Source organism: Schistocerca americana, chromosome 1, assembly GCF_021461395.2.
Source record: "Schistocerca americana isolate TAMUIC-IGC-003095 chromosome 1, iqSchAmer2.1, whole genome shotgun sequence".
Classification (NCBI taxonomy): Eukaryota; Metazoa; Arthropoda; class Insecta; order Orthoptera; family Acrididae; genus Schistocerca; species Schistocerca americana.
The window spans coordinates 1,021,786,911-1,021,799,712 of NC_060119.1; the positions used below are offsets into that span (position 1 = coordinate 1,021,786,911).

The window sequence follows — 12,802 nt, forward strand, 5'->3', positions numbered from 1 at the left end:
TCTTGATTCTAAGTGGTGGCAGGATCAAAATGTTGCCTGTTCTTTCAGACATGTCCGAAAGAACAGACACTACATATGTGTAATTAAGGTGATAATTGCCAGTGATCCCTTTGGTGCAGATGCACACTAAGTTCAATCTTGTATGGGAATCGGCTAGATTTCACGACTAATGAGGCTAATGAGCAGGGGCACCACATCAAGTTGTGTGCGGTATAGGTTGAGAATTTGGGTCTGATGGGAGGCGTGCTAGGGTAGTCCATGTAGTTGTGGTGACCACTGTGTCTGGATGACATAGTAGTCAGCGCATCTGCCTAGTAAGCAGGAGACCTGGGTTCAAATCCTGATACAGCACAAATGTAAATCAGCGCCCACTGGAAAACTAATGTCTTTGATTCCATTGTATCTTGGTTTACGAAAGGATTTTTCCTTCCTTCTAATACACTCCTGGAAATGGAAAAAAGAACACATTGACACCGGTGTGTCAGACCCACCATACTTGCTCCGGACACTGCGAGAGAGCTGTACAAGCAATGATCACACGCACGGCACAGCGGACACACCAGGAACCGCGGTGTTGGCCGTCGAATGGCGCTAGCTGCGCAGCATTTGTGCACCGCCGCCGTCAGTGTCAGCCAGTTTGCCGTGGCATACGGAGCTCCATCGCAGTCTTTAACATTGGTAGCATGCCGCGACAGCGTGGACGTGAACCGTATGTGCAGTTGACGGACTTTGAGCGAGGGCGTATAGTGGGCATGCGGGAGGCCGGGTGGACGTACCGCCGAATTGCTTAACACGTGGGGCGTGACGTCTCCACAGTACATCGATGTTGTCGCCAGTGGTCGGCGGAAGGTGCACGTGCCCGTCGACCTGGGACCGGACCGCAGCGACGCACGGATGCACGCCAAGACCGTAGGATCCTACGCAGTGCCGTAGGGGACCGCACCGCCACTTCCCAGCAAATTAGGGACACTGTTGCTCCTGGGGTATCGGCGAGGACCATTCGCAACCGTCTCCATGAAGCTGGGCTACGGTCCCGCACACCGTTAGGCCGTCTTCCGCTCACGCCCCAACATCGTGCAGCCCGCCTCCAGTGGTGTCGCGACAGGCGTGAATGGAGGGACGAATGGAGACGTGTCGTCTTCAGCGATGAGAGTCGCTTCTGCCTTGGTGCCAATGATGGTCGTGTGCGTGTTTGGCGCCGTGCAGGTGAGCGCCACAATCAGGACTGCATACGACCGAGGCACACAGGGCCAACACCCGGCATCATGGTGTGGGGAGCGATCTCCTACACTGGCCGTACACCACTGGTGATCGTCGAGGGGACACTGAATAGTGCACGGTACATCCAAACCGTCATCGAACCCATCGTTCTACCATTCCTAGACCGGCAAGGGAACTTGCTGTTCCAAAAGGACAATGCACGTCCGCATGTATCCCGTGCCACCCAACGTGCTCTAGAAGGTGTAAGTCAACTACCCTGGCCAGCAAGATCTCCGGATCTGTCCCCCATTGAGCATGTTTGGGACTGGATGAAGCGTCGTCTCTCTCGGTCTGCACGTCCAGCACGAACGCTGGTCCAACTGAGGCGCCAGGTGGAAATGGCATGGCAAGCCGTTCCACAGGACTACATCCAGCATCTCTACGATCGTCTCCATGGGAGAATAGCAGCCTGCATTGCTGCGAAAGGTGGATATACACTGTACTAGTGCCGACATTGTGCATGCTCTGTTGCCTGTGTCTATGTGCCTGTGGTTCTGTCAGTGTGATCATGTGATGTATCTGACCCCAGGAATGTGTCAATAAAGTTTCCCCTTCCTGGGACAATGAATTCACGGTGTTCTTATTTCAATTTCCAGGAGTGTAACAAGTTTCATTGTTGTTATCTTCAGATCTGTGCTATAAAAACATTGTCAGTTGTTGTAGTGCAAATGGAATACCATGACACCAAGGTATTTCAGGACACGTAACCTACTTATTGTCCCAAATGCACGCAGCTGATGACACAACCACCTGCAAAACAACCCACACATTACGTCAGCATGCGGTAAGACTCCCCTAATGACTCATCAATGCAGCATTGCTTCAATCAGCGGTGCATGCCATTACTGCCATATAGTAAAACAACTCATCATGAGAATGCTACAAATACTCAGGCCCAACGGCCTGCCAGCATTGAAGTTCAGGAAAGAGTCAGCCAAGGAGTGAGTGTAACTGCTTGTGGGTTCCTTGTTTCTCTTGTTCTTGGTTTTGTGTCCATCCTCTTTTCTCATATTTATATATCATAGACACTGTTGTAGTCCCAGGAAATGTGCGAGGGACGATCCTATGAAACCTGTTCTGTGCTCTCAATCTAACATACTAGATCATGTGACTTCATGTACTGAATCGCACAACACAGTATCCAGAACATTCTAACAAAGAGGGTATTATGCCAGGCATATAGAGAAAGTACTTGGCTATGGTGTGGCTAACCTTGGATACGAGGGAAGTGTAGACAAGTTTAAATAGTTATAAATTTAAGAGTCCTCCAGGGATACTCTGTCAGATATGTGAGTTGATGTCTATAGAGAGTGTGAGTCTGGAGTTTTTCAACTTCCTTTGTGTTTCCGCACTTTACTACTTCTGCTTCTGTGATCCTTTTGTCTAATTAGGTAAGTAAAATCTCTGATGTAGCGTAGACTAAAGCCTCAACAGATATTACACCATTGCATCAGCATCTCATGGTTAAACTTCTTGTCTTTTTGTGATGCAACATCAGATTCAAAGCTGTGTAGTATAAGGCTGAGAAACCATATGGATGTGAGATGGGTCATTGGCCATGACATCATTGCTATACACCCAGTTCTTTGAATTAAGCTGGCATGGTAGCAGAGAGTCTGCCTGAGATAACTGTTGGAACCAGTGCAGGTGATTATAATAGGAGAACTTTGTAAGACTTGAAGGGAAAAAATGTGATGAGGAGAAAGTGCTAATATGAGTTGAAATAAGGTAGCACAGGTTGGAGCTGAAAGAATATCTGTGATTAAGGAGTTGATGTTAGATGGCACAAGTTGAAGCTGGTAGAGCACCTGTGGCTGATGATCAAGTACATCGGAATATTGTAGAGCTTAAGAAGCGTGACAAGGTGAGCAGTTCTCCCTGCAAAGAAAGGTGAAATTTAAAATTTGATAGATCACAGATTCTTCTTGTAAATGGTTTATTTTAAGTCCTTCTGGCTAAATTCGTGTTCTTGTGGTTTAAGTAGCTGATTTTAAATAATCAGTTAAAAGCATGATGTATGATGTGGGGAGTATAATGAATATGATATGTTGATGAATATAGGTGCATATTTGAAGAGAATATTAGTAGATACGAGCAAGTGTACAATTGTGTAATTTTCGATGCTTTTAGATAGATCAAAGCAGTTAAGGTGAGAGATAACATAATTCTAAAAACTTCCAGGAATCCCAAAACTATATCCCTTTGAGTTGGTTTAACACTACTGCAGAATGGATGAGTGAATTTTGTGGACTGTCTGTATTTTATGGACTAGCTTTGTCTAAAGACTCCCTGGGACCATATAGAAAGTTTCACATGAAGCAGTAAGTGGACCCAAGTGTAAACAGGTGGCACGAGTAACCATTGGATTCAAAGTGTATATCAGCTGTCTTAGTATGTGTTCACAGAGTATATACATAGCTTTCAGAACAAATCAGTGCCCAGAACTATAAAAACTATAGAGAGACTTGTCTTCCTTAAATGGATCTGAGTGTAAAGTCAAAGGGCGACACCTGATAATGAACATGTCTAATAATGACACAGTTTTATATGCAGTAACTGTGTTAATTAATTTTTTTTATTTACCACAGATCTGAATTTAGCCCACACCAAAATGATTTACAAAATGAAAATAATGATTTTGTTGCAGTCCAGACTTAAGAATTTATTAATGGAATGTGCACTGTATGCTGCTGTTGTTGAGCTTGTGATTGTAATTCAACAATCTTGTTATGTCTCAGTGTTTGAAGCCTGCAGATGCAGAATGAAAAGATATCCTTACATGGGAAGCCTCATCATCCGTGCTTCCTGGAACGTGGAAAATGAAAGATGTGAGTACTGTTTCCTTTTGTTCTTCATGTGTGATATAAGAATAATATTTTTAATACAGGATTTACATGAGTGTATTGACATTCATCATTTACATTCATGATACATTCATTCATCTTGTATACACGCTAGATGAAATACATTTAATCTAAAATGCTGGAAAAAGTTGGTTCCTTCATCTGAAGCATGTACTAAGACCGTAGAAGAAGGAATGTTATAAAAAAGTAAATGTTTTATGTTATTATATAAGTCACACTTTGTTATTGTAGAACGGCACTCAGAAAGCAGTGAGTGCTGGTGGCTGATCCAAATTTTAGGAATATGCAACAACATTTTCATTGATTTTAGGAATAATTCTACAGTGTAGTTCGTGCTTCTTGGAAAAGCTCCCTCTGAGGAAGTTCTGCTTCTCTAAAATGGCAGTACGAGTCACAAAACCCGAGTGGTATTTTTTTTTTTTTTAATGCTACAAAATCATTTGTTTTAAAGAAACTGTTACTGCCTTGCGTGGGGCCATTGTCAGCAGAACATGCTCACAGAACTCTGTAATATTCAATGACAAATATTTTGAACAGACTGACGGAGTGGCTATGGGGAGCCCCTTGTCCCCAATAGTCGGCAATCTTTTTATGGAAGATTTTGAGGACATGGCGCTGAAGACGGCGTCCTTAAAACCAACCTGTTTTTGGAGGTACGTTGACGATACGTGTATGGTGTGGCCTCATGGGAGAGAAGCTCTTAACCGCCTCCTAGATCATTTTAATTCCCTGCATCCTAGCATCAAGTTTACCATGGAGGTGGAAAGTGATGGAAAGCTTCCGTTTCTGGATGTTCTGGTGTACAGAAAGGATGGTGGAACACTGGGACACAGTGTTTATCGAAAGACTACGCACACGGACCGTTACCTACATGCTTCTAGCTGTCATCCATCGTTCCAGCAAACGGAGGTCATGCGGACGTTAGCGAGAAGAGCTTATACCATTTCAGATGGAGAAAGCTTGACACAGGAATTGTGTTCAAGCAGAATGGCTATACAGATGAACAGATCCGTTGTGCTTTCCAGTTTGGACCTTCGCCTGAACCACCAGAAGATACCTGCAAATCGGTGGCTTTTCTGCCTTTTGCTGGGAGCATTTCCTCGAAGATAGGAAGGATTCTGAAAAGATATCATATCAAAAGTATTTTTCGTCCGCCAGCCAAGATTAGAGAGCTCCTTGGCTCTGTTAAGGATGACTTGGGTTTGAGGAAGCCCGGTGTGTACAAGATCCCTTGCCACTGTGGGAAGGCTTATATTGGTCAGACAATCCGGACCATTCAGGACCGATGTGTTGAGCATCAGCGGCACACACGGTTGCTTCAGCCTGAGAAATCTGCAGTGGCGGAACACTGTCTCGCCGAGGGACACAGAATGCTATGTGACGAGACACAAATGGTTGCCCCTGCATCTCGCTATTGGGACTGTGTTTTAAAAGAATCCATAGAGATTCGTTTATCTGACAATCTTATTAATAGAGACAAGGGTTATCTTTTAAGTAAGACTTGGGACCCGGTGTTATCTGACATTAAAAAACACCGGTCTGTGGTTCGATCGTCGGTATAAAAATTTTTAATTTTTGACAGCGATATCTTGATTTCGCCTGTTTCCACCACTGGCGGCAGGGTATGTCTACTGTGCTAGAGGGCAGTCACGGCACCTTCTCGCGCACGCGTTGTGGGTCTTCAGCGGCCTATATAGGGGCCGCCGCTTGTGCTGGGAAGTCAGTTCCGGCGAGATCGTGCACCAGCACTCTCACCTGGAGATCGTGGCCAGTTGGACCGCGCAAATATTGTGTCATGAAGACGTTATGATCCGGCTGCATACCCGAGAAGAATATTATCATAGTCAATTAATGTTGTGGTTCCGAGGGTTCTGCTGACTTGTTTCCATTTTGGCAGCTGACCCTGTCGTCTTGTTCAGCTGTTGTGACTTCTGCTGTTACGTGTACTCGCTGTCAGTACTCCAACCAAACTTTGAACTATTGTTGATCTCATGCCGCTCTTAATAGCCAAATTTGATTCCCAATGCTCATCACTCCCTTTGATAACAGCAAAACTTGCATCATCTGAAGAAGACAGCTAAGTGGGTGATCAGAATATTGTGCATAAAATAGAAACAACTACTCAACAAAACACCCGGAAGCACACTATTAACCAAATACGAAGCTGTACCTCAGTCACTCACCCTATTTTTTACTTTACATTGTCTGCATTATCAGCACCACAATGGCTCCTCATCCTCCCCCCCCCCTCCCTCTCCCCCTCCCGGTCCCTCCGCTCACTCCCTCCCCACCCCCACCCCAACCCCCAACCCCTCTTCCTTCTACAATCTTTCCTACCACACATTATACTTTCATCTGATTTCCATTCTCATTCGTATTATTAACAAAAGCAACATTATAAAAGTTTTATATTGTATTTGTATGCCTCTTTCTTTGATAATATAGTGCTGCAGGAAGAAAGTTCTGAAAACATACATGACAAATACTGTTGCGTATTATGTATACATTTTGCTGCAGATAATCCCAGGTAGATCTTGGTATGCTGTAGGGATAGAACCAGATTCCTTTTTTTACTTATTTGTATTTATCACAATACGTATTTTGCCTTAAAAACAATATCTGAGTTGTTATACTTTTTATTAGTTAGTAACATTAAATAACAATATATTATTAAAATATTTTGTTTTCTTCATTTTGTACTGGCTGCATAACAGTCTTTCTATGTCTGCTGCTTAATCCTGTGGTGAGGGTAGTATTATAATATACATCAATAAATGAAACAAATTTTCCATTAATTAAGCAAAATATATAAACAATTTTTCTGCCGAGTGTCGTTTGTCATATAAATGTCTCCAGTAAAATTTGGTGATTTCTGTATCCTTTTTTGTGTGTATTAAACTTCATGAACTTCAGAGTAAAAGTAAACTGTCGTTGTGACCTAAATTAAAATTGTGTTGTTGTCTGCCCATCCTCCCCTCCCTTCCTCTCCTAGAAACAGAAACTGTGAGTGGAAGATCTGCAGCAGATAGGCACTTGGTGCAGGGAGTGGCAACTGACCCTTAACATAGACAAATGTAATGTATTGCGAATACATAGAAAGAAGGATCCTTTATTGTATGATTATATGATAGCGGAACAAACACTGGTAGCAGTTACTTCTGTAAAATGTCTGGGAGTATGTGTGCGGAACGATTTGAAGTGAAATGATCATATAAAATTAATTGTTGGTAAGGCGGGTACCAGGTTGAGATTCATTGGGAGAGTGCTTAGAAAATGTAGTCCATCAACAAAGGAGGTGGCTTACAAAACACTCGTTCGACCTATACTTGAGTATTGCTCATCAGTGTGGGATCCGTACCAGATCGGTCTGACGGAGGAGATAGAGAAGATCCAAAGAAGAGCGGCGTGTTTCGTCACAGGGTTATTTGGTAACCGTGATAGCGTTACGGAGATGTTTAATAAACTCAAGTGGCAGACTCTGCAAGAGAGGCGCTCTGCATCGCGGTGTAGCTTGCTCGCCAGGTTTCGAAAGGGTGCGTTTCTGGATGAGGTATCGAATATATTGCTTCCCCCTACTTATACCTCCCGAGGAGATCACGAATGTAAAATTAGAGAGATTAGAGCGCGCACGGAGGCTTTCAGACAGTCGTTCTTCCCGCGAACCATACGCGACTGGAACAGGAAAGGGAGGTAATGACAGTGGCACGTAAAGTGCCCTCCGCCACACACCGTTGGGTGGCTTGTGGAGTATCGATGTAGATGTAGATGTTGTCATGTGGAAAGTGTCACACACTTAACCTGACAGTTTCATTTAATTCCTTGTGACAACCACCTCTTCTGGGCAAATGCTCGTGGTGCTTATTATGGCACTTGATTTATGAGGTACATATGGTGCTTGGTGATGAGACTCCACAGTATTGAACTGATTTGTCATCAAAATAAATTCTGATACAGCCTTATGGAAATTTTGACATTATTACTGGAGTGAATTAAACAAATGAAAAAAAAAAAAAAAAAAAAAACTAGATGAATGCCCTATGCCCAGTGTAGTCTGAGAATATAAATCCTTTCTCTTGGGCTTATGGGCAGATGGACCCCGTGGTGTTGAGTAACAAAAGGAATATCTTAAAAAGTGGCACTTACACGTAATTTGAATTCACTGCTAGCCATTAAAAGTGAAACGCCAGAATAGATAGCACATAATGAAATTTCAGTTATTATGCATGTATGGTATAGTGGGAAGAATGAAGAATACATGATTACTTTTGAGGCTGATTTGGAGCGAGGGGGTGGGGATACAGGCTGTGAAATTTATCACTTAGAGCTGCCACCCCTGGCAGTAATAATGACACTAACCTGGCTGGGCATCTAATTGAAATGAGGTTTGATGACAGATATGAGTTCCTCACTCCATACTGATTCAGCTTTATGCAAGAGTTCATCAGTCATAGTGAAGGAGTACCAGTCTCTCAGCAACCCATGACAAGATGTTTTCAGTAGGTGGGAGAACATGCTGTCCAGGGCAACAATTGAATGACCTCTGTATCAAGGTAGGTGAGGACATCACGGGCAACATATCTTGCATTATCTTCTTGAAAGATAATATCACAGAGTATGTTAAACCACTGGCGTTAACACATCAGAAATTTAATGTCTACTAACCAGACTACTGGTCATGTGAACAAGAGGTGATCCTGTTGTATACACAATGGTACCATCACACCATGTACAGGGCTCTTATGACAATGATAAATACAAATTGGTAGAGTTCATTCTTCTCAAAGCCTCCACACATGGATATGTCCACCATGATCCTGTGTGCAGAACCAGAACTCAACTAAAAGACGACATGGTGCCATTGTTGTGTCCATTGTTGTCATTGTGTGCACTGCTGTCCATGTACCACTCTGCTGCCACATCAAGAGAAGCCACAACATTGGTCTCTGTGGTGACAGACTGTGGTGCTTAAGACATCATTGTACTGTCCACGTGGATGTTGTTTTGATGCAAAAAGTCTATTTCTGGACTCAGGTACATTATGTTGCTGTACGATACTGCCAGGCTGATCGAATAGCATGTCAGTTCTCTCGGGCACTAGTTGTGTGGAGGCTATTAGATTCTGTATGGCACTGAGTACTGTCCTCCTGAAACCATATATTCCATTGCAGCTTGATGGTCATAGGTTCATGACCTCTTTGTAGCAATATTGCAGAGCAATGAACTGCTGTCTTGATAGGCCAAGATCCTGCCACTGTCATATTTGACACATTCTGGTAGGCATTTCTCCTTCTTACATGAGATATAACATGATCTTCTCAAAATCAATTAAAACTGAAATGTGATTTCTGAATGAAAAACCCATTGTGTAATATTTCCTTATATACATAATGCACACAGCATTTTTCAAACATACTCCATGTGGTTCTGGTGAAATACTAATCATTTGCATATCCTATAATGATGTAGACGTCATGCCTATTTGACATTTGTTGCATGCTGTTGTGTAAATGTCACAGTGTATTTAAGAAAAAAGAAAAGGAAACATTGAAACCAAAAACTTTTTGCCAAATACAGTGTGTTAGTACACACTGACTGGAATTAAAGTCAACATACAACCTCTGAAAATAAGTGGATGAAGTCAGAATGGTGGATCGGGCAACATTGGCGACTCAGAACACTGCACCTGTGTACTGGCTGGTGTTGACAACCTGCCCCCGCTGTAGTTCTGTTGAGCATTGTGTGTGTTCCGTGTTAGACCTGTTGGACAAAGTGCTTGTTTAGTGCGTTGGTTCTAAACTGAGAACAGGATAATGGACGAGCAAAGGATCAATTTCAAGTTTTGTTTTAAGCTTGGCAAGACACCGAAATAAGTGCATGCAATGCTGGGACGTTTTTATGGAGATCAAGCACTGTCTATGAAGTGTGTGTATGAGTGGTTTACCCGTTTTTGAGGAGGCCAGGAAAGTGTTTCTGACAACCCCCATACCGGGTGACTGCCATCAGTGACAAAAACATTGAGAAAGTGAGGACATTAATCATTGAACGACTGCTGATTAACTGTGTGCATGATAATGGATGATCTGCAGATGAACCGTGAATCTGTGTGACAAATCCGTACCGAGGAATTAGGGAAGGGGAAAACATGTTATTGTTGTATGCCACATCACTTGATTGACAATCAGAAGCAGGCACGTTTAGAGGCTTCACAGGATTTTGTCAAAACAGTGGATGCGACACCAAATTTCTTGAATCTTATTGTCACTGAGGATGAAACCTGGTGTTTCCGGTACGACCCAGAAACAAAACCGCAAAGCATGGATGGCATTCCCCAACATCACCTCATTGTAAAAAGGTCAGAGCCAAAAAATCACGCATCAAAACGATGCTCATCACCTTTTTTGATAGTCAAAGCATTATCCACAAGAAATTTGTACCTGAGGGAATGACGTTGAATACTGCTCAGTACATTGAAATTTTGACCGTTTCATGCAACGTCTATGCAGGGTACGACCCCAGTACACACAACAAGGTTCCTGATTTTTTGTTCACAACAACACTCGCGCACACACACAGCCAATATCGTCAAACAGTTCCTGACAAAAAAATGGGGTGGTGCAACTTGAACATCCACCATACTCATTGCATATCAATCCTCCAGACTTCTTCCTAATCCCTCGACTCAAACTCGCTTTGAAAGGAAAGAGATTTGACTATATTCCTGACAGCCAGTAAAATGTGATATGGCTTTTGAACACCATTCCAAAGGAAGTCTTTGTGCAAAATTTCCAGGACTCATATCACAGAGTTTAGTGGTGCATAGTTACGCGGGTGACTGTTTCGAAGGACTGTAAGGTAACTGTAGTTCATAGTTCATCTACATTAATGTTACAGGACTATTCACCGAACTTTATTGTCGGAGGTTGTAGTTTAAACTGGCTTATTCTGCTTCCCAGAAAAATCATATGTCACATTATTTCAAAACCATTAATTACCTTAACATTAATTTTCAGGTGTTTGAATGGGCTGATGTATCGTTATCATCTGCATTTCTCACAAGTGTCAGACTTTCTGGTAGTAAGACACAGAAAGATGTGGTTGCAGAGTTGGCTGCAGCAGCTGGTGTTTACATACAGTGGGACTCCAGTGAGAAACCAAAATTGTCTGGCACATGGGTGAATATTTTAAAAGCACAAGTAAGAAAATTTTTCTTGGGAGGTTCTGTTAGAGAAATTAATGATGTGTATATTGAAAATTAATTTTCACCTCTGTTTTTCTCTTAGGTCATTTTCACTCGTTATTTATCAGAGACAACCAATCATGCTCTTGAACTAAGTCAGTGCACTAGTGAAGATTCATCAGTATTGACTGTTAATTGTAATCAAAGAAAAGAAGTAGCACATGTACCACAGAAACATGATTTACAAAATTTGCAGGTTTGTATTATTAACATGTCTTTAACAAGTTTGACATCAGTTATGCATTATTCAGTTTCTTCCCATTTAGCAAGTATTTATTAATTTTTTATTTATTTATGTCTGTTTATGCCTTGACTCACAACATGGTGACCATTCTGTTGGAAAAATTATTGGTCACTAATCTGAAAAAATAATTGTTTTACCTAGTTATATATACCTGGACCATGAATTTATGAGGTTTCAGTAAGTTATGTCAGCAGTACACAGAAACTTATTTGCCTGAGATAAGTTGCACTTCCTGTAGAACAGTATCTGTAGTGACACGAAACATACACATTTGCAATAAATTTAGTCTGTGAGACAAGTGATTAGTGTTGACTGTTCAGGTGGGCAGATGGCAGTGTTGCCGGATGTGGCTTATGGAACCCTATGCTTGCATTCTCTAGCAACAGAAACAAAAACCTTGACAAAGTGCAGGTCGTATATGTACATGTAAATTTATTTACAGTTCCTACTTGTAATAAATAAACTTAAAAAACTGAAAAGAGCTGTTTAGTATCTGATAGTACCATAAAGTTATTTGCAATCAACACCTGAAGACCATGCAATAGTCAGCCGACTGCAGACTTCACGATAGAAATGAAAATTATTTCTGCAAATTGTTGAATATTCACATTTCATTGCTAAATATTATAAGGTGTATACATCCCGGGAGATTCAGGAAAAACCTGGGAATTTTTTCATCCAGGAGAAAACCGGGAAAACCCGGGAATTTTTTAGAATTCCGGGAATTTTACAATGTTTTAGTTTTCAGTTAAATTTTTATAATTTTGACTGGTAAGAACTGATACTCTAACAAAGGATATTACTGTATCCCGCTACTGCAGAATAAAATTTCAACAATAAAACATAAACGAAAGAAAAAAAACTAAAATAACTTAAATTGCAAAGGAAATGCGCCATATACGACGATGACAACCAGTGCTCATGCAAACGTCTGCCAACAGCAAAATGTGTCAAAGGCTTTAAGAAGACTATGCAATCCTTCATATCAACAAATTGCCTCCGATGACCGTGAAGTCACAACTGCTTACATTAGATTTGTTTTAGCAGTTATGACTGGTCTCATGCGTATGCGCAGTTGAGTCACATTTGACTAGTAGATTCTCCTGCTTCTGGCTACAGAAATGTGGCTGTTGGCTGTACAAGCAGTCACAGCAAGCAGCTAGATGCTACCGGAAAAAGGGGGCGCCAAATTCATAT

At 42.0% G+C, this 12,802-nt stretch overlaps 1 protein-coding gene across 2 annotated transcripts in view; it reads left to right on the forward strand.

The window, feature by feature from the left end:
• LOC124616433 (zinc finger protein 64-like) overlaps nucleotides 1–12,802 on the forward strand; it is a 108,561-nt gene that overhangs the window by 12,775 nt on the left and 82,984 nt on the right. For both annotated transcript variants that reach the window (XM_047144744.1, XM_047144751.1), the window contains exons 2-4: nucleotides 3,999–4,088; nucleotides 11,135–11,317; nucleotides 11,405–11,557. In XM_047144744.1, the coding sequence (XP_047000700.1) occupies nucleotides 4,080–4,088; nucleotides 11,135–11,317; nucleotides 11,405–11,557 (345 nt within the window). In that variant the 5' untranslated portion in view covers nucleotides 3,999–4,079. The remainder of the gene's footprint in view (nucleotides 1–3,998; nucleotides 4,089–11,134; nucleotides 11,318–11,404; nucleotides 11,558–12,802) is intronic.